Raw genomic sequence first — 27,364 nt, 5'->3', positions numbered from 1 at the left:
AAATGGCGTAGGCTGAGATACTCATCTTATAGCGTTCAGTCTGTGAGCAGGCTGAAATCTGCACTGTGTATTGGATCAAAAATTGCAATAGAAATCTTTCTGGCCTCAGAAACCAGGAAACAGAATTTAGGGCAACCATTGCTGATGGAGAATGAAGGCAGAATCCCAAAAAGGAGAGTCAGAGAGTGGGAAATCCAACTAATGCATCGGACAGACTCCAGGTAAAGGATCAGTAACAAGAGATAAGTTTGTAATATGCCTAACTGAGATAACTGCCTACCAAAACCAACAATGAAACGAACACACTTTATAAGAACCGAACAGAATACAGAGTCTTCACAACATAACATTCACAGATTCTAGTACAATACAATAAAAAATCACTCAAACAAAACCCCCAGCAATTTGCAACTGTTCTCTTCATTTCTGGCTTCTGTAACTTCTCTGCCTTTTTACTGAAAAAAGCTTAGGAATTTACCACCATTTACTTAATGATTATTTGTTATATTTCATTCACTATTCCTAACTTAAATATTTACAAACAGATAAGATTGCCCTTTAGAAACGCTGTATCAAAGCAAAGTTAAATCAGCAATGGTTGAAGTGTTTCTTTTACTCAATCCAGAACAATATCCTAATGGTTTTAATTCATATTTTTTCCAATTTACTAAAATGGACATCTTATTATACATTTACTAGGCATACTTCCCTTTAGCTCAGACGGTAAAGAAAGCGAAGTCACTCAGTTCTGTCTGACTCCTTGTGACCCCATGGACTGTAGCCTACTAGACTCCTCTGTCCATGGGATTTTCCAGACAAGAATACTGGAGTGGGTTGCCATTTCCTTTTCCCAGGGACCTTCCCAACCCAGGGATCGAACCCAGGTCTCCCACATTGTAGGCAGATGGTTTACTATCTGAGCCACCAGGGAAGACAGATGGTAAAGAATCTGCCTGCAATGCAGCAGACCCAGGTTCAATTCCTGGATCAGGAAGATCCTCTGGAGAAGGGAATGGCAATCCACTCCAGTATTCCTGCATGGAGAATTCAATGGACAGAGAGGAGCCTGGCGGGTTACAGTCCATGGGGTCGTAAAGAGCTGGACACAACTGAGTGACTACCACTACTACTACTAGGCATACTTACTTCTGTGAATTGAAAATTCATCTCTTTTGTCTATTTTTAATGGATTCTTTATGTCATGTTGATTTCTACCAGCTCTTTATCAATTATTTATGCACTGAAATACCTTTTTTGAATTTTGCTTTTCACTTTTATTGCATTTTCCTCCCAAAAAGAAAGTTCTTAAAATGTTTCACATACCAGATCTATCATTTAACAGTCTCTGGTTTAGACATTACAGTTCAGTTATCCTAATAAATGGCATAAAAACATTCATCATGGTGAGACTTTTAACACAGGTTCTGAGACATTACCAAATGAAAATTTAATTTTATGCAAAACATAATATTTGTATGTACCTATACAATACATAATACATATACAAACAAGTAATATTTATTTGGCATCTACTATGGATTTCCTCAGAGAAGGCAATGGCTCCCCACTCCAGTACTCTTGCCCGGAAAATCCCATGGACGGAGGAGCCTGGTGGGCTGCAGTCCATAGGGTCGCTAAGAGTCGGACACAACTGAGCAACTTCACTTTCACTTTTCACTTTCATGCACTGGAGAAGGAAATGGCAACCCACTCCAGTGTTCTTGCCTAGAGAATCCCAGGGACGAGGGAGCCTGGTGGACTGCCGTCTATGGGGTCGCACAGAGTCGAACACGACTGAAGCAACTTGGTAGCAGCAGCAGCAGCAGCATGGATTCCTTGCCTGTACATTTTCTCTGAGAATTTGTATGTCTTTATTCCCATACTCTGTTCAAATCTCTACTCAAAGATTATCTCCTTTCTTAATATACTTTCCTTACTAACCCCTTTTTTTTTCTCCACAGCACTTACTAGTACTTGAAATATATAGTGACCTTTCCACAATGTGGGGTTAGGGACACCTAATTTCCACATAGTCCAAAAATCCACATAAAGCTTACAGATGACCCTTCATACAAACATGTTTCTTCTGGTCCATGGTTCTACAGCCACAGATTTAATCAAATAGGGATGGTGGAATAATATCTACTATTGAAAAATATCTGTGTACACATGGACCCATACAGTTCACACTCATGTTGTTCAAGGATCAACTATATCTTCATTTATTTACCCTCTTGTAGACTACTTCTCACTAGAATATAAGCCCATGTATCTGTATTGGTCACCAACATTCTCAGTGCCTTGAAGAGGTCTTGATACAAAATTTATAATAAATGGTCATTGAATAAATGAATTAATCACTATCTCAGATGTACTATGTGGACAGAAAGAAAAAAAACAGTCTATAATCTGAAAGCAATCTTACCTCCAGCAGTTTCAGATTATCTAGGTCAAGAGAGGGCTCTGACGCTGCTGCCTCCATCATATTCATACTGTGAAGACCTTGTTTGCGGTCTCCTACAGAAATCAGAAAAAGAGCTTGCTAATTAGTGGTTCTCTTAAAAGTGAAAATATTTATTATACATTTTTATATATTACAGTTAAATAGAAGATCTGCAGAAGGACAGACAGCATAACTTATACCTAATATCAATGGGACTAAAACTATCTACTAAACTAAGAATCAAATAATGAATAACATGAAAGCTAAACTCTGGGAGATGGTTCCAGTACACCGAAGTATAAAACCCTAAGAAATGGACAGAAATATCAAGGAAGGTTTTATTAAAATTATTCAAATCAATGAATGGGTGCTCATTTCCTAAAAAGCTTATCAAATCAAATGTTTATTAGAACCAACTAGACAGCTGACGCAAGAAGGCACTGGCGACCCACTCCAGTACTCTTGCTTGGAAACTCCCATAGACGGAGGAACCTGGTAGGCTGCAGTCCAAGGGATAGCTAAGAGTCAGACTCGACTGTGTGACTTCACTTTCACTTTTCACTTTCATGCATTGGAGAAGGAAATGGCAACCCACTCCAGTGTTCTTGCCTGGAGAATCCCAGGGATGGAGGGGCCTGGTGGGGTGCCGTCTATGGGGATGCAGAGAGTTGGACACAACTGAAGTGACTTAGTAGCAGCAGCAGTAGCAGACAGCTAATGATTAGGATTTATTTTTAATTATTGTTATTTTTAGATGTCAAAATGGTATTGTGGTTATATATATTTTAAGTCTTTATACTCCAGACATACTACTAAAACATTTATACATTAAGGGATACTTTCAATTTATTTCAAAATAATCCAACAGCATGGAAGGGTAGGGTGAGTGGGCCTATAGATGATATACAGATGTGACAATCATTGAAACTGGGTGATGAGTATTCTGTATACGTTTGAAACCTTTCACAAAGACTAGGGGAAAAAGTTTAAGACAGAAGGATGGCTCCAGGACTACTGCAGCAAACAGATGCTTTTTACAATGAAAAATTGTTTTTTAAAGAAAATAAATTCTGATTAAACACAATGTTTAATAAACATTACAAAATAAATAATAAACAGAACAAAACCCTGCATTTTTACCTGTCAGCATCCTATATCCAAAGCATAAGGCAACTATCAAAACAGCTAATACAGAGACTGATGCCAATGCAATGATTATTGTCTCATCTCGGTTAAAAGAATGAGGTGGACCTAAAAGAAAGTAAAATTTTTAAATACAGTCATCCTTTCTTTCCAGTATTTTGTTAACTACTTACAGACAGGCTATATCAATATATAGTCAAATCAGCAATGTTTTTGCATCAATGGAAAAGAAAGAAAAATTAATAACAAATTTCTAATAATTGAAAATTGCACATAGATTTAATCATACAAATTTTTTATATATACAGACCCAGAACACTTAAATGCCTGGTAGTTGTGCTTCTATTTTCTAGGAGAAGTTGTAGATAACCGGCATCATTTCTTCTTTAAACAGTTGCTAGAATTCAACCGTGAAACCATCTCAGCTTGGTACTTTTGGTTTAAGGAGGTATTAATTATTTATTGAATTCCTTTAATAGATAAATACCTATTCAGATTATATATTTCTCCCCATGTGAACTGTGGTAGATTGCACCTTTCAAGGAATTGGTCCAGTACATTGAAGCTATTGAATTTGTTAACAAAAAGTTGTTCATAATTTTCCTTTACTATCCATGGGATCTGTAGGTATGACATTTCTTTCATTTCTGATTATTAGATATTTATTTTTTTAATTTTATCTTGGAAGCCTTGCTAGAAGTTTATCAACTTTATTGATCTTTTTAAAGAAACAGCTTTTGGTTTTGTTGCTTTTTCTCTATTAATTTCCTGTTTTCAACTCAACTGATCCCTCATCTAACTTTTACTCTTTTTCTTCGCTTACTTTGGATTTAATTTGCTCCTCTACTTATAGTTTCCCAAGGTAAAACTTAGGAAATAACTACAGTTTATAATGAAATAATAAAAGGACATACGAAATTAAATCCAATTTCATCTAACATTTAAAAAGAAGTACCTGCCTGGAATTTTAGCACCAATGTAAAACCAAGAAGGACCTTGTGGGGTTTCTGGGCACAAAACCCTATGTCCCCTGTTTCTTGTTTGAAGGAAATAGGTTTCATTCAGCCTTTAAGAATTCCCTTGAGTTTCAAAGGATAGATTCAAACAGTTGCTAATCAATAAAATGAGAGGCTGCACAGAAATGGAGGAGCAGTCAAGAAACAATAGTGCAGTTTTGGACCAGGGTCCTGGTTCCTCCTCAAGGAATATACATATCAACATCCTTGAGTTCTTCTACAGTACTAAAACCTCCACCAAATGGAACATTAACTAGTTGATGAAGCATTCTTCATTCCAGAGAGAAGGTCACAGTTACCACAGAATCCCAGAATCCCATCAGGAGACCACCAGATGAACCCTAAACTGAAAGAATGCAGGCCTTACAGGAACTCAGGTCCTTATAGGCAACCCCACTCCTTGACTGTGAGACTCCTCACAAACCATCTCTCCCAGGTTAAGACACAGTTTTGAGGGCATCAGCTGGCTATTGCCACCTTTGCCTGCCAAAGCAATAAAGTTATTCTCTTCCATTTCACACAAACTCTGTCTCCAAGATTCAATTCAGTGTGGATGTACAGAGACAAATTATCAGTAGCAAACGTGACAGACAAAATTTATTTTTGATAGAATGAAGCTGTTCTCTAACTGGATTAATAAAATTCACATATCTAATATGAAACACAGGTTTCCTATTTCCAAATTAGAAAGGCTAATTATTTAAATGGGTATTTATTTTTTTGTGTAATTCAAACACATACATGAGTTAATGATGCCTTAAAAACACTACAAGACATTATAAGATTATAAAAATACTATAAGATTACTAAAATAGGCACATAATAAATCAAATAAACCGGGCTATCTACATCTTAGAAGAATCATCAACATGGGATAATCAAATGATTTATTTAGAATGATCTATAGAAGGGGAGGGAGAAAAAACCCATTTAAAAGATGCTAAGTATGAATATAATTAAACTGTTCTGCATAGCTATAAGCTGTTAAAAAATCATTGCTAGATAGATAGATCAGACTGATATGAAATCAGAAGTTTTGGAATGGTGTTTATGAGAAGCTTGGCATTGATTATGGAGCCAACAAGAATATTGCAGAAATAAAAAAAGAACAGATTCTATAAGGAACAAATGCAGTCGTAAATCAAAAAATGTTTCTCACAGTTGTATATCTATTCAAACAGCAGCCTGTTCAGCATTATCTATATGTAAATGGTTTTGATAATGACATTTTCAGATTACAAAGCAATGGCTACCATTAGAACCATAATCAGGTAAGGTTTTCTTCTGCAAACGATCCACATTTTATTTAGCAAAATTAACAAACATGGCATTATCTTTAAATAATGGAGATTTAAAAACAAAGAGGCCAGAAACCTAAATAAAAATCCATCTTATTCTGTAGTGGAATTCAATAGATTTTATAGTCATTATATGTTTCTTTACTATGGAAAGAAACCTGAAATAACTGAGAAGAGCTATGTACCCAGTCTTAAAAATGGTAGTTGAGCCACTGACAGACGTTTAAAGGGGTGTGATTTAAACATGCTTGAAAGAACATAACTGCTGAATTTATAAGTAATAAAAGGCAAGTGATATCCTCTGAACAGGCCAGATGTTGAAAAACCACAGGGATGGAAATATGAGGTACTATGTTTCACATTTGGCCTAAATGAAGACAGGAAACTTGTAGGAAGAGTCAAAATTTGGATTCTCTAAACCAATGTTGAGGAACTAGAACTCACATGCTTTTATCTGACACAACTATTTAGCTGTGCACAAATAATTATGTGAATGCACCTTGAAAATCTCTTTGATTAAGACATAAACAGCTGATTTCTAGAATATATGGATTAAATAACTGCATTCTGCTGGAGAAGGGATAGGCTCCCCACTCCAGTATTCTTAGGCTTCCCTTGTGGCTCTGCTGGTAAAGAATCTACCTGCAATGCAAGAGACCTGGGTTTGATCCCTGGGTTGGGAAGATCTCCTTGAAAAGAGAAAGCCTACCCACTGCAGTATTCTGGCCTGGAGAATTCCATCTCATCCTTTGCAATCTCTTCTTTATGTTGTCAATATACTTGCCTTAAGGTTTTTATAATCTAGCTCAAAAAGTTGGCTTAAAGCTCAACATTCAGAAAACAAAGATCATGGCATCCGGTCCCATCACTTCATGGGAAATAGATGGGGAAACAGTGGAAACAGTGTCAGACTTTATTTTTTTGGGCTCCAAAATCACTGCAGATGGTGACTGCAGCCATGAAATTAAAAAACGCTTACTCCTTGGAAGAAAAGTTATGACCAACATAGATAGTATATTCAAAAGCAGAGACATTACTTTGCTGACTAAGGTCCGTCTAGTCAAGGCTATGGTTTTTCCTGTGGTCATGTATGGATGTGAGAGTTGGACTGTGAAGAAGGCTGAGCGCCGAAGAATTGATGCTTTTGAACTGTGGTGTTGGAGAAGACTCTTGAGAGTCCCTTGGACTGCAAGGAGATCCAACCAGTCCATTCTGAAGGAGATAAGCCCTGGGATTTCTTTGGAAGGAATGATGCTAAAGCTGAAACTCCAGTACTTTGGCCACCTCATGCGAAGAGTTGACTCATTGGAAAAGACCCTGATACTGGGAGGGATTGGGGGCAGGAGGAGAAGAGGACGACAGAGGATGAGATGGCTGGATGGCATCATGGACTCGATGGACCTGCGTCTGAGTGAACTCCGGGAGATGGTGATGGACAGGGAGGCCTGGCATGCTGCGATTCATAGGGTTACAAAGAGTCGGACATGACTGAGCGACTGAACTGAACTCAGGTTTTAAGAACAGACAGCTTAATTTGTTATAAATGAATATAAATTTTAAGAAAACACACTTTTAAAAAAGTCTAAGGGACTTTTCTAAAAATAGAAAAAAATTAACAGAAAAATTTTGTAGCGTCTATTCTGGCTGCTAATAGTAAAGAAAATTAATTGATAGAGACTTGGTACTGCAGCAGTCCATAAAATTAGACATTATTAAGAGTTCACTGAAATTTGATTGCCAAATTTTCCTTTCAATATCTGGTGTGAGAAATTACCCAGGAAGTGAAAACAAATCTGCACTTTCACAGTGCAGGAAGCAAATGAAGCCTGTGTGTTTGGCCTTTACTAAAGACACAAACCTGTGTGTTACCCATGCCAAATGTATAAAATTATGCCAAAAGACATTCAACCAGTATGCTACATGTGTGAGAAATGAGCTTAAGAACCCACTCTGATGGAAAACATTTCATTCTCATTAAAAAAAAAAAAAATCTTCCCCCCTCTCCTTCCTGTTATTCATTAATTCTGAATATCAGACATTTCCCCCTGTGCAGTCAAAAAATAGGATTCCTAGTGGAAATTTAGAGGACAGATCAGGTATTGGCAATTTTTCCATTTAAACTTGTATGTCAATTTTTAATATAAATGTGGACACACAAAAGCACAAATGCAAGTCAAAATGTCTCAGTGAACAAGTTTTAGCAGTTCAATGTCATAAAAGTTATAAATAAACCTGTTAAATGTTTCTGGACAATGCCACCACTTCGATGTTCTTTTTAAAAACTAAGCAAACTTCTTATTGACAGCAACTGAATGGTGTTTGTAACATTTTTACCATACAGTAGATTCCACCCATTTACTATACTTTTCAGATTTGTACTACATGCAATAACAGATTTTTAATGTTGTCTGTCTTCTGTGCTCTTCGTATACTTTGCTATTAAAATAAAACCATTTTTAAAAGGTATTTATATTTGGTGACTTCAAAGTCTTTCTAACGCCAAAATTCTGGTTTTTCTTTTAGTTTTTATTTTCTGAAGGTTCAGCATTCTCTTTGCTTTTATTCTCAAATTCACACAAGTTAAACACAACAAATTTACACAAGTTAAAGATAACATTTCATAAAATAATGCAAACTCTAAAATAGAGATTATTAATCCACATAATAGTAAGGAAAAGGGGTGTTAAAATAGACTTTAAACATATTAAAATCATGCTAATGGTTAAATATTTTAAAGTAAAACCTTTCAGGATATGTCACATGATCTAAAATATGAAATCCCTGAAAATCTTCCAGGAAAAATATTTCAATATGTGTATTCACACATGTGTGTAATTAAAAAAAGTGTTTCCCAAAAAAACTACAAACTTTTATTTCTTTTTATAAAATATATTTAAAAGAAACATATATGCTATATATAAGCTATCCCTGAAATAATTTTGTCCCGCTAGTTCTAATACACCCTCTTCTTCTTCCCTATTAGCTTTTGCAGTTAAATACTCAGCCAAATGTAAACACAGCTATGTATGCCTGGGTGCAATGTCTGGGCTTGTAAAAGCAAGGGCTTCCTGAATGCAGAACAGACAGGGAACTGCTGTCTGCCTCATTGGAGCCTGGGATGTTTCTGTTTACAAATCCTGGAGCCAGGCAGGGGCCACTACTGGAGGCGTGCTGTCTGCTTCCTTGCTACACTTAGCCTTTGTCTGGGTCTGTGTCAAAGAAAGAACAACATTGTTGCATGTGCAGTAAGCAACAAAGGAAATCTTAAACATAACACAAACTGGTTATGTTGGCTCCTTAATCTTTTACAACTTCAGTGCGGAAAGGCAAATTAGGGTTTAAGTTTAACAAAAAATTTAAACATGTGCTTCTCATAAAAGCAGAGAAAAACATTTAAAATAAAAACAATTAATGTGATCAGAGTTAAATGAATTCCTTAGCAAAATAATTCAGATTGCTAAATACTCTTCCAGGAATGATGATATATCGTGCAGCTCAGTGTTTTGAACAAATATTTTTACAAGGAATAAACAATGTTGACTTGTTTTAATTATTATGTTTGGAATGGCAAACTATACCATAATCATAATCAGATTAATGTTTATGTTTAATGTCCCAAAAACAAACTGAGTGGAGGCAGATTTCTTATTTTTCCCAAGATGGTATTTAATATTGAATATTTAAAATCATTTTAAATTTAATATGCCTTGTTAATCACTGTACACAGAATTAGCCTGTAAGAAACAAATACAACAAATCACACAACAGTAAACAAAACATTTCATATTCTGTTGAGTTTAGGCATTCTATGACTAAATTATAAAAGGAACAGCAGGAAACTAAAGACAGAAAGCGAAACAAACTGCATTAACCCTCTTCCCTACAAAAACTTTTTAAAAGAAAACAAAGGAAAGGTATTCAAAATCTATCAAACTTAACTTGTATGTAAGTCTTTATAATAATTTTAATATCTTTAAAATAGTTTCTTTGTGATTGAAAAGACTGAATTGTAGGATTTTGCATCTCTTATTAAGGAATAAATTAAAATGAACAAAGTTAATTATATTTCACTGGAATAAAATCATTAAATAAGTCTAAAATCAACATTTAAGTAAATAGGTTAAAATTCTCAGTAAATACAATTAAACAGGAGATATAGATTAATCTGTAGACTATGCTACCTTTAAAAAAATTTCATTAAAGTATAAAGAAACATCATTAGACATGTTCTCAAAATATTTTTGGTATAATTCTACCAGGATGTAATTGTCTCTATTTTTTTCAGATTTTATTTTTCAGTTTTACATGTAGATATGACAAAACAAAAGTATCATTATTGCACACAAAAGCTTTTGAAAATAATTATTTCTATTTCTTAGAAATCAATAACCTAATTGAGTTAGAAAAGATAATTTGAGCGTAAAACAGAAATCTAATCATTCCAATATTTATTATGTAAAACAAACCAAAAGCAAATTTAAATTCTCACAGTACAGAATCAAACCAAAATGTCAAATCACTCAAGAGATCACTAGTCAATTTTTCTAACTGGCATATAAATGATACTTTGAAATCCAAAATTCATACTAAAGATCCTTCAGAAAATGACCATGAAATAACCTGACTATAAAAGTGGAAGTTGTATCTTCCAGTCATTTGCCAACCAGACAACAAAACATAAACTGCATTATACAAATAACTCCTGCCCCTCTGACAGATGTTCTTTTCATTATGATCATAACTTGTGCCCAGGAAAGCAAAATAAGACATATTAAGAAAACCTATCGTTTTTCCTATTAAATTTCTGTTTCCTAATTTTTCCCATAATTGGCTTCCTTCTTGTAAAACCATTTTTATTACAAAACATAATCCACATACACAAAATTGTTCATAATACAAATGTAGTGTTTGGTGAACTATTAGGAAGTAAATACTCATATAGTTACCACCTAGGCCAAGAAATAGAACATCTAGGTTCCCCCAAACCCTTCCCTACTCTTGGGTCATTACTCTGACCCTTCTTCCCAGAAAAAGCCATTATCCTAACTTTTGTGGTAATCATTTCCTTGCTTTCATAATAGTATTATATTTTTTACCTGCTTAGTTTTGACCATTTCTCTATTCCATATAAATAAAATTTTTGAGCCTTGAATCTGTTATTCAATAGTACGTTTTCAAGATTTAACTGTGCTATATGTGCAGATGAAATTCATTCAGGGTTGCTCTTCTATATAACAGGTTATTTTTCCTTGCAACGAGCCTAGGAGTTACGACAATAATAATTAAAAGATCACTGTAGCTAATCCCTATCAAGCATCATAGAAACATTACACAGATATACACATTTGATCTTTCACTTATATTTAGTACTTTTAAACTATCCAATTTTATTGACAAGAGAATATTAAACCAAGCAGACAAATGAAAAACTCACGGTCTCTACTGTTTTGGCAGCAGAGGTAGTAGCAGCAACCAAAAAGGCCAGAGTTAATAAAAGATGAACTGGGGCAGAACAGAGAAGAAACAAAAGCTTGACGATTGAGATAAACGTGTCGTCGCTCAGTTGTGTCCAACTCTTTGTGACCCCATGGACTGTAGCCTACGAGGCTCCTCCGTCCATGGGATTTTCCAGGCAAGAGTACTGGAGTGGGTTGCCATTTCCTTCTCCAGGGGATCTTCCCAACCCAGGGATAGAACCCAGGTCTCCTGCATTGCAAGCAGACACTTTAACCTCTAGGCCACCAGGGATAGAACAGAGGTAAATATGTTCTTATTGGACAGTTTATATGAAACCATCCTTAATACATATCTAAAACCTTAATTTGCCTATTTCATAGTTTCCAAACTATTTCCTCATCCCTCAAAGCACCTACCGTGTTATCTGAAAATTCTTTAAAGGGGACCTTTGAAACAGCACAGCTGGTCTTCCATGAAAAGATCATCAGCTCATCCATCATTGATTATTCCCACTCGCACTGTTTATAGATATTTGCTCAGTTCCTACAAACCGCACTCCTCAGATAGTGAGAGAAGGATGGTAAAGTGACACAATACCTAGGGCAGTGATGAAGCCAAAGTGGAGTTTAGAAAAACTGTGGCTGGTACTGTACTATTCTCCAACACAGACACTTCTCTTTCTTAGGTCCTCCACTCTTCCTCTTTACAATTCATCTTTTTATCTTTCCTTCTCTTTTACGTTCCTTTCTTTCCCCTGAACATATTTTTGTCTACAAACTTGTCTTAAAGGCACTGACATGTCCTGCTTGGACTATAAAAATGATCCCTGAAGAATTGATGCTTTTGAACTGTGGTGCTGGAGAAGACTCTTGAGAGTCCCTTGAACTACAAGGAGCTTAAACCAGTCCATCCTAAGGGAAATTAGTCCTGAATATTCAATGGAAGGACTGATACTGAAGATGACTCTGATGCTGGAAAAGACTGAGGGCAGGAGGAGAAGGGGACGACAGAGCTTGAGATGGTTAAATGGCATCAACGACTCGACGGACATGAGTCTGAGCAAGCTCTGGAGGTTGGTGATGGACAGGGAAGCCTGGCGTGCTAAAGTCCATGGAGTCATAAAGAGTAGGACACGACTGAGCGACTGAACTGAACTGTCCCGCTGAGAAGCACTAATGAAATGCTGGACAATGTAAGAAGTTGTAGTTTCAGCCCAACTCTACCTAGGTTTTCTAACAAAAGCAAAAGATATTTATCACATAATCTCTGTGAGATAAAGACAATTTATGTTTTTATAAGTATCTCAGTATTTTATCAAATTGGAAAGCAAGACATACTACTCTTTAAATGAGTGACTTGTTTAATAGGTCTTAATCCTGAGAGTCCCTTGGACTGCAAGAAAATCCAACCAGTCCATTCTAAAGGAGATCAGTCCTGGGTGTTCTTTGGAAGGAATGATGCTAAAGCTGAAATTCCAGTACTTTGGCCACCTCATGCGAAGAGCTGACTCACTGGAAAAGACTCTGATGCTGGGAGGGTTTGGGGGCAGGAGGAGAAGGGGACGACCGAGGATGAGATGGCTGGATGGCATCACGGACTCGACAGACATGAGTCTGAGTGAACTCCGGGAGATGGTAATGGACAGGAAGGCCTAGCATGCTTCGATTCATGGGGCTGCAAAGAGTCGGACACGACTGAGCGACTGAACTGAACTGGAATGAATCCTTTGACAGATCTACTTCAAGAATCATCAATTAAAAATACCAACCTAATTTTTTAAAAGTATTGATCTGTACAGTAACTAATAGGCTCTTTTAAAGTACGAAGAAAATCACCTAACTATAATATCCGTAGTAAAAGGTAGCAGAGTGAAAATAATTTTGATTTATACCACTTGCAGGTATATTTTGGATGTCCATTCTTAAAAGCAACAGATTTTATTTTAAAAGAAGTAAGGAACTGATTAGGAAAAAAAGAGCTGGTACTAAATATACAGGTGCTAAAGAAATCTTCCTTTTAAGTTTAGAAAGTAACTCTTCTTGGTTTTTAAAAGTCTCTCCTTGCTGTAACAGAAATATATTCACATTCTCCTATGGTCTCATGGTAGATAGAATGTACTTCCCCACCTGTTGATATTGAATTTGGCCACGTGACTTATGTGGACAACCGAAGGCTGGCAAATATATAAAACTAACAGATATCTAAAATATGCTAGGGCAATTCTATTTGAGCTCTGAGTAGAATGCTGCCCCTTTATCCTGAGCCCCAGACAGCGAAGGCCTGAACTGACCCTACAGCCTGGACCTGAGTACAGTCTGTATCGGACAAATCCAGCAGATCTTCAAGAATGGTGATCATAATAAATGCTTGTTGTTAAGGCCAGTGAACTCAGAGGTGGCTTACTGAAGAAGTTTTATTGTCAAGAGTTGACAAATAAATAAATATACTTTCTAATGTAACATATTAAACAAATGTGTGCAAATATGCGCAACTTTTGGTTAGCTAAAAATTAGACATTTAGGAATAGTTTAGAAGAAAATTTTTTTCTACTTTTACCTGTTTTTCTCACAATTATAGACATATTAACATTCAAACAAAAGAGGCTATATAAGAAATACCTATAACCCTGCTATTAACTACTGACTGAAGTATTAAAACTGGAAAAACAAATGGTATTTGTTTACTTAAAAACACAGCACTTTGGTTGTTTTGTGGAGTAAGACATGTAATACTCCCCGAAGATCAACATTTTATTTAACTTTTGTGAGCTTCAGATTTGCAAGATGAAAAGAGAACTGGAGACTGGTTGAATAACAATACTGAACTGAACTATACACTTAAAAATGGTTAAGATGGTCAATTTTAGGTTACATGTAAGTTACTACAATTTTAAAAAACCACTCTACGAGGATAGTTCTCCCCTTTTTCGAAGTTAACTTTTTATTTTTAAAATATCCAGGATATATGCATAAAGACCAGAACTCAGTAACATAATTTCTAGTAGTTATAAAAATGTTTTACAGATACTATTAACATTTATTTCAGTATATTTTTAGTCTATGATAAAGGAAATAATAAGCTCAATTTCCTTTTCCTTCACTTCTAAGCAGTGACCTCTGGTCAGCAGTTCTGGCAGCTAGGAATACCATGTGACTTGCTAGGCTGAAGGGCACTAAGATATGTCTGATTGATTTTTTTAAAAAAGGAAAAGAAGTGATCCTCTACTTAATAAAATGCACTGTGGCAGACAAAATCGTCCTCAAATTAGCACGGCAGAACTCAGAACAGATAGAAAAAGAGAAGTCCTTATAGTGAAATAATTGTAAACAATTCTTTTAAAAATACGTAAAAATCTCTCTTAAAATCACACATAAAAATCAGCAGGCAAAATTCTTTTCCATGGTAACAACAGCAACAAAAACTGAAAAACAAAGAACAATAACAAAAAACCAAAGACATCCAGAAAAAACCCTCCATAAATCTAAAACAGAAAGCCTATATTTTGAATTGAACATCAGGCTTTTAATCTCTGTGCCAATATTAATAGAAACTGAAATTAAAGTGCCGTTTTTTTATTGCCATTTGCAGCACAGGAGTTAGTGATGATCATACTAAGTAAATTAAGTCAGAAAGACAAATATTGTATCACTTATATGTGGAATCTAAAAAATAATACAAATGAACTTATTTACAAGATAGAAACAGACTCACCGATATAGAAAACAAACTTATGGTTACCAAAGGGGAAAGGGGGTGATAAATTAGGAGTATGGGATTAACAGATACACACCACTATACATAAAACAGATAAATGACCAAGATTTACTGTATAGCATTGGGAACTATATTCAATACCTTGTAATAAACTATAATGGAAAAGAATCTGAAAAAGAATATAAATATATGTCTATATATAAACATATAATCAAATCACTTTGTATATACCTGAAACCAGAACAGAATTGTAAATCAACTATTAGTTCAATTAAAAAAAAAAAAGTGCCACTTTTCTCCATCATAAAACACTTCAAAACTGGGGTCAATAGGATACATATAACCATTTAAATATTGTTTTCTCATAACTTTAAACCAATAGATCTTGTTGGGTAAGCCATTTTCACCAAGCTTTTTCAGTCTTTCTATCGATTGATCTTTAATTAATTTAACAAATTACTGAACATCTTGAAATACAGAGGATAACTAGAAAAAAATAGGGATATGTAATGGAAAAGACTGAGGTCTTGTGGATGTAGCCTAGGATTAAAAGGTAATTGAAGTAACTGGCAAGAATATGAAAAAAATTTTAATTAAAAAAAATTAGTTAAGCCTTTATAGTAGTTAGTAAATAATTGAAAGAAAAAAAAAGGGAAAGCCAAAAAATGGTCCAGTGATAAACATATTAGGGTGACTACATCCATGCTACTATCCAACATTTTTTATCAAAAGGACAAGAAATAACAAGTGTTGGCGAAGTGCTGAGAAAAGAACATGCTGCAAGCGCTGTTAGTGGAAATGAAAGTTGGTGCAGCTGCTATGGAAAACAGTATGCAGTTTCCTCAAAAAATTAAAACTAGAAGTAACATATGACACAGCCACTCCACTTCTGGATACTGATGTCTGGAGAAGATGAAAACATCAACTCAAAAAGATACATGCACCCCATGCTCACTGCAGTATTATTTTCAATAACCAAGATACGGAAACAACTTAAGTATCTACTGATGAATATATGGATAAAAAAATGTGGTATATGTGTATACACACACACACATACAATATTCACCATAAAAAAGGAAGGAAATTTATTTGCAACAACATGGATGCATGCTTGAGGGCATTGTCCAAAGTAAAATGAATCAGACAGAGAAAGAAAAATACCGTATGATCTTTTATGTGGAATATTAAAACAAAAACAGAACCCGCCAGCCAATGTAGGTAGGCGTAAGAGACGCAGGTTCAGTCTCTGGGTCGGTAAGATACCTTGGGGGAGGAAAAGGCAACACACTCCAGTATTGTTGCCTGGAGAATCCCATGGACAGAAGAGCCTGGTGGGCTACATTCCACAGGGTCACAAAGAGTCAGACACAACTGAAGTGACTCACCATGCATGCACAGAGAATGTCAAGATTACTATAAAGATTATGTTGAACATATGAAACTAAATATAATGTTATATATGTCAATAATATCTCAATTTTTAAAAACTAATGTATTATTTTAAAGATAGCTGCTATACAAACCACAGCTGGTTTTGAGACAGGCTGGAACCTGGGACCTCTTGCTGCAGGGCCTGCAACTGGACCAGTGTCTCTTCAAAGAACAAAATACAAACCAAAAGGGCCTTAAAAATAACTGCATGCATTCACAGATGGGGCAAATTATGAACAATAAGATACAAAAAAGATGAAAAACCCAACTGCCACTTCTGAGGAGGCAGAAGCAAAAGCAGGGTACTGCAAGTAACCCCTGTACATAGCGCCACCAATGGGATGAGTAAGCCACCCCATCACCCTGCTGGCCGGACTTGTGGACCCACCCCTAAAAGGCACCAGTTTCCATCCTTTGACCCTCAGCGAAGGAACAAGGGAACATTTTACTTATTTTCACTCCCTCCTGCTACAACAGAAGTCTCAATGAAGCCTTGCCTGAATTTCGTGTCTGGCCTCTTATTAATTTCTACTGATAAAAGATTCCTAGAACCCAGTTTCATCTTAGTTTTGGATGTACTGGAAAATTTTCATGTATCTATAACTCTACTTTTTATGATATGTTGGCATCTGAAACCACTAAATATTTATGGATTTAAGAATAATGAGTTCTTCCATATGAAAAGATACAAAAGGTTCTCAGTAATCAAAGAGATACAACAAGAAAATGAAGCACAGTTAATGCAGGCCAACAGGTACAGAACACGTATGGAACTGGAAATCATAACAGACAAGAAAATTTATTGTAGTTATTGAAATGAAGACATAAAAATTATTTCTTGATCAATATCCACATTGATATTCTGTGGATATCAATATCCACAGAAGACATTTATTTTTAAATATCAGTCTATTCTTTTTTAGAGTTAGGGTCAAGTTGGTAAACGTGAAATGGGATGGACTTTCAATAGGGTAGAGCTAGCAAAACTTCAGAATCAAAACTGTCTGACCAAGAACATATAACATGTATAAATAGAATCTTGTTACTATAGCATTATAGTCGATTATATTCTTATCATGGGGCTTCCTTCATGGCTCAGTAGTCAAGAATCTGCCTACCAGTGCACTTGGGTGTGATCCCTGGGTGGGGAAGATCCCCTGGAGAAGGAAATGGCAACCCACTTCAGTATTCTTGCCTGGAAAATCTCATGGGCAGAGGAGCCTGGAGGGCTACAGTTCATGGGGTCGCAAAGAGTCAGACACGACTTAGCAACTAAACAACACCTACAGCATTGAAGAATTAATATTTTCTACAGGAATGCATTCCTCTATTTCTTTTGTGCCACCTCTTCTCCACTAGTATTTTTTTAACATTTTAATTTATTTATTTTTACTTGAAGGATAATTGCTTTACAACACTGTGTTGTTTTCTGCCATGCATCAACATGAATCAGCCATAGGTATACATATGCCCCCTCCCTTTTGAACCTCTCTCCCACCTCCCAACTCTCTAGGCTGTCACAGAGCCGGGTTTGAGCTCCCTGAGTCATACAACAAATTCATACTGGCAAACTATTTTACATATGGTAGTGTATATGGTAGTGTATTATATCTAATAATATTTTTAGTAAGTATAAAAAGGAACAACATATTTTGTTTTGATTCTTACTAAAATGTTTCATGAAGTCATTAAGCAAAAAAATTTTTTAAGACATTCTCATTACCCATTTTCTGTCTACTCAATTGCTTTAATGCTGTCACAGAAGCAGCAAAAACTGAAAAAAATCAGTATAAATTCACAATAGCCAAAAACCTACCTGTGGCCCTATGCCAATGTCCGTGTCTCTGAATGTAGGCTTTCGTTTCTAGCTTAGTGTGAGATAAAGACATTTGCTGCCAGATGCTGAAATTAGAATTTCTAATCTTAACAAACAGCAGAGCATAAATTAGAATTTTTTAAACCTAGCATTAGATGCAGTTCAATCTTTTTTTTTTGCAGTTTAATCTTTATTATCAACCTGATCTAACCATCAACTTAATGAATAACATACAGAAAAGAAAAGTATTCTACATTTATATACTGACTTTCATTCAAGAACTTCAAATGCTAAACACAGTGAATAAAGTTTAATTCTTTTAAATGACAAATTTTTGCCTGCTTTTCTACTAACTTAATTATCTTGTTTACAGTTAGGGAGGTTAATTACACCAATTCCAGAAGTGTTATCAAGAAACTTTTCTAAGTAACTGCAAATACTGCATTAATTATATACTTCTTTCAAACTCTTGGGATTTACAAAAACAAAGGGTGAACTGAGGGTTTAAGAAAATAAAAGAATACTGTAGATACAAATTCATTTACTTAAAGACTGGCTTTCTTTTTAAACAGAGTAAGTACCACAAAGTCTCTCATGGTTGGAAAAAAACTCAAAATAATATTGTTCACTTTCATAAAGTGCCAGACTTTGTAGGTGCTACATGGACATGTATTCGTGAAGTTTCTTTCTTTCTTTTGCCTGGTTATTAAACAACAAAATCTCAACTTGGTGACAGTTTAATTCTATTACCTCACAAACATTTGCTATTCTCTTCTTTTAACACAAAGAAAGCAAGCCTCAAGTTTCAGACAATTTGATAAGCAACAATATTTAGCTAATTAACTAATTTACTTTCAACTTATTTACAATTAAATAAGTAATTTTTAAAATTTTTTTTTATTGAAGGATAATTGCTTTACAGATGTTTTCCATCAGACCTCAACATGAATCAGCCATAGGTATGCACATATCCACTCCCTTTTGAACCTCCCTCCCATCTCCTACCCCATCCCTCTAGGTTGATACAGAGCCTGTTTGAGTTTCCTGAGCCATACAGCAAATTCCCGAATTCCTGATGTCTATCTATTTTACACATGCTAATGTAAGTTTCCATGTTACTCTTTCCATACATCCCACCCTCTCCTCCCCTCTCCCCATGTCCATAAGTCTATTCTCTATGTCTGTTTCTCCACTGCTGTCTTGTAAATAAATTCCTCAGTACCATTTTTCTAGATTCCGTATATATGCGTTAGAATATGATATTTATCTTTATCTTTCTGACTCACTTAATTCTGTATAATAGGTTCTAGGTTCATCCACCTCATGAGAACAGACTCAAATGCGTTCCCTTTTTTTTAATGTTGGGTTTTTTTTTTTTTTACTATTCTTTTTATTGAAGGATAATCGCTTTACAGAATTTTGTTGTTTTCTGTCTAAATGCATTCCCTTTTATGGCTAAGTAATATTCTATTGTGTATATGTACCAGAACTTCTTTATCCATTCATCTATCAATGGACATCTAGGTTGCTTCCATGTTCTGGTACCACTGTAAATAGTGCTGCAATAAACAACAGGATACATCTGTCTTTGTCAATTTTGGTTTTCTCAGGGTTTATGCCTAGGAGTAGGGTTCCTGGGTCATATGGTGGTTTTATTCCTAGTTTTTAAAGTAATCTCCATACCTTCTTCCATAGTGGCTATATCAATTTACATTCCCACCAACAGAGCAAGAGCATTCCCTTTTCTCCACACCCTCTCCAGCACTTACTGTTTGTAGACTTTTTGATGATGGCCATTCTGACTGCTGTGAGGTCATATAAATAAGGGATTTTTAAAGTTCTCCCTTCTTATAATACTTACAACACCTACTTACCATACTGGCTTTCAATTTACAGTTGATGAGAAATTTCCCTTTAAAATACTTCAAGTATTTTTTAATGAGATGATACAAAGAAAAATAGATGTCTTTGAATTTGGGGAAAATGTCATAAGCATGCTCAAAAAAAATCTTTTCACAAATGAATGAACAAACAAGTATTAATTTGTCCCCATTTGTGTGTAGAGAGTAATGGTTAAGGATAACTGAGTATAGACAGTAATGGTTATAACTAATAGAAAGTAGTGTTTAGTAACACATACTCTGGAGTCAAAACATCTGGTCTGAAATCTTGGCTCTACCACTTACTAGCTGTGTGACTTGGTAAATTACATATCTGTGCCTCAGTGTTGTCCATGTGAAACAAGAATGTAACAGTAACCATTTCATATATTTCTGTAAGGGTTAAATGTAAATGCTTAATGCATACAGAGCCCTTAATGAGTACTCAAAAAATGTTACTTAGCTAGTTCCAATTTCCCTATGTAATAAAGGCCTGGAGTCCCTTTAGTATGTTTACTGAAACTGCTCTATCAATTATATAATCCTGACAGACTGAATTGACATTTCATTAGTAGATGTATCCCATCTGAAAAAAACATTCTCTAAGAATCTAAAGTTTACCGCAAGTAATATTTTAAGAAGCAATACTCATTGAATAAATATCTAACACTAATGTCTTAAGGCGAAAAGGAAATAGAATTAAGAACAGCATATGCAGATGCGGGAAGGAAACAAAGTACATCAAAAAGTTAACCTATCATACTGGGCACAAAACACGGACGGTTTCCTAAGAGAAAGGAAAGGGCCACAGAAAAGATCTTGAGGGAAGAAGAGTACCTAATCTTCCTGAAGTCCGTAACTGTGTCTAGAACCAGGTTTACTTATAATAATGCATAAACAGGTACAGAACTACTGGATAGTGTTTTTTAAGATTCTCATACTTCTCATTTTTAAAGTACAAATAGTCAAAATCAGGTACCTAGCCCCTTAAAAGAGACAAACAACTGAAACAGACTTATTAGTAGAAGAGAAAAATCTTTGAAAAAAATGACTGAGGAGCAAAGATCTATATGAGTTATCAATCAATCCATAAATCTCCTAATCTCTAGCCAGTTTTTTTTTTTTTTTAAGCCAGTTTTATTTTGGAGAATTATCCGATAATGTGACTCAGTCTGAACACATGCTAAAGACTCTTGCCAATAACCTGAGGTCAGGGGTTACAGCAAAATATCTGACATGCATTTCTAAATATCAGAAGCTATTTTTCTTTTCTTTTTCTATGGTAATAATAATTCTTAAAGGAGAAATACAAAATATAGAAAACTATACTTCAGATGCTGTGATTGGAGGAAAAATGCTTGAGACCAAAGAGCTAGCATCTTAACTAGCTAGAAATCATTGGTGATCTATGGTCCAAATAGAATCTTAATTTTTATGGCATATAACAATCCTCATATAACTTTTTCCAACATTAATAATTAACTGCTGGATTTAATTATTTTAAAACAGACATTTCACTTATGCCTCAACAAAAGCATCAGTGGACTTCCTATTCCACTAAATTTCTTAGGAACCAGTCACACTTAACTTACAGCTAATCTTCCTGTAACTTTTTGCCTATTATTATATTGGTAGACAATAAATGTCAAATGTTAATATTTTGGGCCCCAAACCAAAAAAACTTTAACCTTTAAATTAGAGGCTATGTTAAACTTACAAAAACTCTTTATATATAAAAGAAGGGGAGAAGGGAATGACAGAGGATGAGATGGTTGGATGGCATCACCGACTCAACAGATACGAGTTTGGGCAGACTCCGGGAGTTGGTGATGGACAGGGAAGACTGGCATGCTGCAGTCCATGGGGTCAAAAAGAGTTGGACACGACTGAGCAACTGAACTGACATTTTTTAAGGGAAACAAACTCCCTTTTTGTAACAGAACATTCTTAATTTATGACTTGCCTGATTTACCTTTGTGATTAGATTCAGGATGTGCATTCCTGGCTGAAATGCAGTCCTGTATTAGCACATTGTGTCCTCAGGGTATCACGGATGTGCATCTGCCCTTCATTAATGACACTATTAATACATGGCTAAGGTACTGTCCAATTTTTTCACTTCATAATTACTAATTTTTCCCTTGCAATATATGTTGGAGAAATTCTAAATTCAAATACCCTCTGTCTTTACTGACTGCCCTCTAGATTTGAGATCATTTGATGATTCTTGCCTGACCCAATACTTGGAATGATAGCTGCATAATGATAATTTTCTAACTTCTCGATTTACCACTTGGCATTCTACTATAAACAACTGCCCTATCTTCTCTCTATCAACAGAGAACCAATTCATTTTTCCTCCAATGGTTTATAACTTAATACTGTAGTTTTTTGGCACTACAAGGATCTCAAACATAGCTCATGGGAGGATCCTTCAAGCTGATTACTGTGACAAGTCTCCATTCTTTTAGGGGGTACTTCTTTCCTTACTTTCTAGTGTTACAAGATGTTGCAGGCTTATTTTGTACCTATGCTGCACCAATCCTAGACGTAAGTCATTTCCAAGGAGCCCAAGTTTCATTGACTGGGGAGTCATCAGTTCAGTTCAGTTCAGTCGCTCAGTCGTGTCTGACTCTTTGTGACCACATGGACTGCAACACACTAGACTTCCGTGTCCATCACTAACTCCCAGAGCTTGCTCAAACTTGTGTCCATCGAGTCCGTGATGCCATCCAACCACCTCATCCTCTGTTGTCCCCTTCTCCTACCTTCAATCTTCCCAGAATCAAGGTCTTTCCCAATGAGTCATTCTTTGAATCAGGTGGCCAAACTACTGGAGCTTCAGCTTCAGCATCAGTCCTTCCAATAAATATTCAGGACTGATTTTCTTTAGGATTGACTGGTTTGATCTCCTTGCTGAGAAATGTTTATGTGAAATACAAGTGGCTTCATTTGCTTTCAGTTTGGAATTCTGGGGAGTCATAGTAGAAACTAAAACTGTGTGTTATGTACACTCATAGTTACTGGAGTGCTTTTGTTTCTTATTCTTGTCAACAAACAAAGGTAAGAAATATATTTAGGTAGGTAGGTATGTATACACATAGAAATACACATACACACACAGCTTCATATAAATGCATGTAACACATATATGTGGATATTTTTAAAGGACTATGTCCCTAATGATATTTTGAACTACAATCTATTCACATAGGATTCTCTTTTATTTCCACATCTATAACTATGTTTCCTTATTTCTTTCAGTGAGAACAAGGTCCCTCAAGAATATCAACACCTATATTCATTTTCTTAATCCCATAAAACAAATATATCTACAATTTCAGAACTGCTTTGTCCACACTACTGAAAATAAAATCTTCTCAAGAGATTAGTATTTATTTGCAACTACCCCCACTATCACTTACATCACATCTTGCATAAAAGAGTATATACAGTCAAATACCGTTTTAGTAAAGTGGTTAGTTCTTTCATTTTCCCTTAAGTGTGATTACAATGTTTATGTGAAATACAACTGGGCTCATTTACTTTGAGTTTGGAATTGCACCCCCTTCCCATCCTTAATGATTTAGTTATACTTTTACACACAGAGATTAGCAGCATGATTCCAAAATTCAAAACTACATGCATAATATAAAGCTATGTTCAGAGGACTCTTTTTCCCTGTATCCTTTTTGCTCCATTCCCTCCAAGCCTTGTAAGTAACCAACTTCACTGTTTTCTGGTTTATCCTTTCTTCACTTCGTTATGTAATGATAAGCTTTCTGTTTTACATAAAAGATAGCATATTGTATAAGCTTATTACACACCTAACATTACCTCCAAATATGGCTGTAACGTCAGTACTCCATTACACGTATGTACCATAGTGGATTTCAATCAATCTTCTATTCTTAGGCTTTTATGTGGTTTCAATACTATGCAGTTACACACAATACTGCAATGGATACTTTATGCGTATGCATTTAATACTGTTGGGGGTATGTCTTCAAAGATCAATTTCCCACAAATGGGAGTGCTGGGTAAAAAGTAGGCACACATGTTGTATTCTTAATATTGTCACTCCCTTCAAAATATAGTTAAAAAGTATTATATTTTGATTCATATCTTGGAAATCCTGGTATACCTTTTTTCAATTTCAGCCATTAGCTAGATGTACTCTCATAATGCTGGAACTCTCTCTCTCTCTTTTACTTTGGCCAAACTTGAATATTTTTATAATATTTTAAATTCTGAAAATCTTTGGAGAAAGGAATTTTCAGGAAAAATTATGTTACTTTACTTACTGAGTGGTGTTGTGTCTGGAGGTGGAAAATTCTCAGTAAAGTTGACATTACACAAGTCTGTGCTACAGCAGCAGAACCGGTATGTTCCATTCTGAATTGAGGGTGGGGTGGTAGTTACTACACATTCTTCATAGTGACACTCCTGGGGATCACCAATGTGAGACCAACATCCTACAAGTAGAGTTTAATGTAAACAAGTTAGGAGTCCAGGATTAGAAAGAACTAAAAGGAAAACAACAAACAAATTGCAAACAATGTGATGGAGTACAAATAAGTTATACAACTCTCTTGCAAACCAAAAGGAAACCACATTTTTTTAAATAACAGAAAAAGGCAGAGCATAAAAAGGCATTTCGTGGGAGGAAAAAGCCATTAATAAAATCTTTCACTTCATAATTAATCGAAGAATTACTATTAAAACATCTATAAGAATACTTTTTCATCTATTAAATTGTTCTGGTTTTTAAAATAATGATATATAATGATAACAAGGGTTCAGTAATACTCTCATACAGTGCTGGAGGGAATGTAAACATATGCAACATTTCTAGAAAGTTACATGGTAGTTTTTATGAAGAGTCTTTAAAATATTCATGTTTGATAATCTAAAAATTGTACTTCAAGAAGTCTATTCCACATGTATGGCTAAGTCCTTCTGCTGTTCACCTGAAACTACCACAATATTGTTAATCAGCTATATACCAATACAAAATATTTTTTGTGTTTAAAAAAAAAAGAAGTCTGTTCTGGGGCTTCCCTGATGGCTCAGTTGGTAAAGAATCTGACCGCCAATGCAGGAGACACAGGTTTAATCCCTGATCCGGGACGATCCTGCATGACACGAGCAACTAAGCACATGAGCCACAACTACTGAACCTGTGCTCTCTGAGTCCATACTCCACAACAGAAGCCACTGCGATGAGAAGCCCAACGCACTGCAACAGTGAGCGGGAGCCCCCGCTGACTGAAACGAGAGAAAAGCCCATGCACAGCAAAAGAAACTCAATGCAGTCATAAATAAAAAAATTTTTTAAAAGGTGTATTCGACATACAAAGAATTATGTTCAAAGATATTCACTGAAGCATTATATTACAATGAAAACCGGAAAATAATATAATGTCCAACAAAACAGTAATGTGTAAGTAAACTGAGATACATGTATACAATGAAATATCATATAGATGTTGAAGGTGTTCTCAAAGAATATTTAAAGACAGGAAAATATCCATGATATAATTTAAAATGGGGAAACTGTGTATTAAATTTTTTATATAGTATTACCATAATTTGGAAAAAAAATTACACAAACATATAACATAGGAGTACAAATGTAGTACCTGAAGGGAATAAACCAATGTAGTTTAAAAAAATTTTTATCGGTATGGAATTGTAGACATTTATTTCTCTTACAGTTTTCTGTATTTTCTAAACTTCATAGAAAGTTATTATATTATTAACGCTGTAATAACATACTATTAAAATAAGCTAAAAATCAATTACCCTTTGTAAATTTGGAGCTTGTTTGTGAATACATACATGAATACATACTTTTAAATTTACTGTTCTCCTGCAGACGGTGTTATAATTTATCTCCATGCCTCTTTTAGATAATCTTCAATTGTATGAAACAGTTATTTCAGGTAAGAAAAGTATCACTTGCCTTGTTTTACCAGATTGATGTCCCCTTTTGATTTCTCCCAAAGGCCATAGCAGGTGCTACCTTTTGAGCATAATATTGTTCCGTTTTCATGAGAGATTCTACTTTCACCTATCCCAAGGTCTTGTTGATATGGATCTTTAAATGCACAGAGACGTTCTTGATTCTGAGAAGCTAAAACAAAGGAAAAAATGACAAATTCGTTATACGATAATCTTTGCAAAAAATTATTACAAAAGCCTTTATAGTCTTTTTGAAAACAACTTTAAATTTCCCTACTAAATTCCTAACAAGGTGTGGGTAACTGAGAAATTTTGTACATATTTAGTAATATTTTCTATTAGTTTGTTAACTTCCAAAGAAGAAGCAAACTTACTGAACACACATTTCTCAAAAGCCAATATCCTCTTATAAAGATTATTCTCATCACTCTATGGAATATTAACGTCTGAATTAACAAATATCAGAAAAATGTCCATGCTCTAAATTATTAAAAATTAAAAAGAAAGAAATCAACAAACCTAGAAGGCTGAATAATTTTTGGAAATTCTACAGTATCCCCCTCTACCATATTTTACACCAACCTGTAAAATGCTAAACCTAATATCATTAGCCATATTAAACTAAGGATGAGGACTGACTGCAAATGGATACATGATTTTTATCTGGACTATTTCAAAATTACATGTGGTAATGTTCGCACAGCTTTGTAAAATTTATCAGAAAAAAAATAACTCTTCACTTAAAATGAGTGAATTTCATGCTATTATATAAATTATACCTTAATAAACCTGTTTTTAAATATTAAGCCTATTAGTGGTCAAAAAGAAAATGATTTTCCATTATTAAAAATATCAATAAAATAGCCAGAAAAAGAGATGCTTAATAATCCCTTATACTAAAGGTTACCCGAATGTATTTTCAATGCCAGTCAAGTTTTCTCCATATACATAATCGATTTAACCAATCTCAGCACATTTGCCACATAATTTATCAGCTAACAAACATTTACCAACACTGCTGAGACTACCAAAGAAGTAAATGGTCATCAAAAGCAATGGCTGATCTTTATTTGGTTTCATAAAGCAGACATTCCTAATGGTTTGACTAGCTAGTAGCCAGGCTCTTCTGTCCATGGAATTTTCTAGGCAATTAATACTGGAGTAGGTTGCCATTTCCTACTCCAGGGGGATCTTCCTAA

At 35.1% G+C, this 27,364-nt stretch overlaps 1 protein-coding gene across 1 annotated transcript in view; it reads right to left on the bottom strand.

The window, feature by feature from the left end:
• BMPR2 (bone morphogenetic protein receptor type 2) overlaps positions 1–27,364 on the bottom strand; it is a 143,198-nt gene that overhangs the window by 28,979 nt on the left and 86,855 nt on the right. Inside the window, exons 2-5 of the mRNA XM_068968261.1 lie at positions 26,167–26,337; positions 24,506–24,676; positions 3,584–3,694; positions 2,426–2,517 (exon numbers count right to left, since the gene is read on the bottom strand). Of these exons, the coding sequence (XP_068824362.1) occupies positions 2,426–2,517; positions 3,584–3,694; positions 24,506–24,676; positions 26,167–26,337 (545 nt within the window). The remainder of the gene's footprint in view (positions 1–2,425; positions 2,518–3,583; positions 3,695–24,505; positions 24,677–26,166; positions 26,338–27,364) is intronic.

The sequence above is a fragment of the Capricornis sumatraensis genome, chromosome 3, assembly GCF_032405125.1.
Source record: "Capricornis sumatraensis isolate serow.1 chromosome 3, serow.2, whole genome shotgun sequence".
NCBI lineage: Eukaryota > Metazoa > Chordata > Mammalia > Artiodactyla > Bovidae > Capricornis > Capricornis sumatraensis.
Note: the sequence above shows the minus strand (reverse complement) of the source record. Positions and strands in the feature narration are given on the sequence as shown.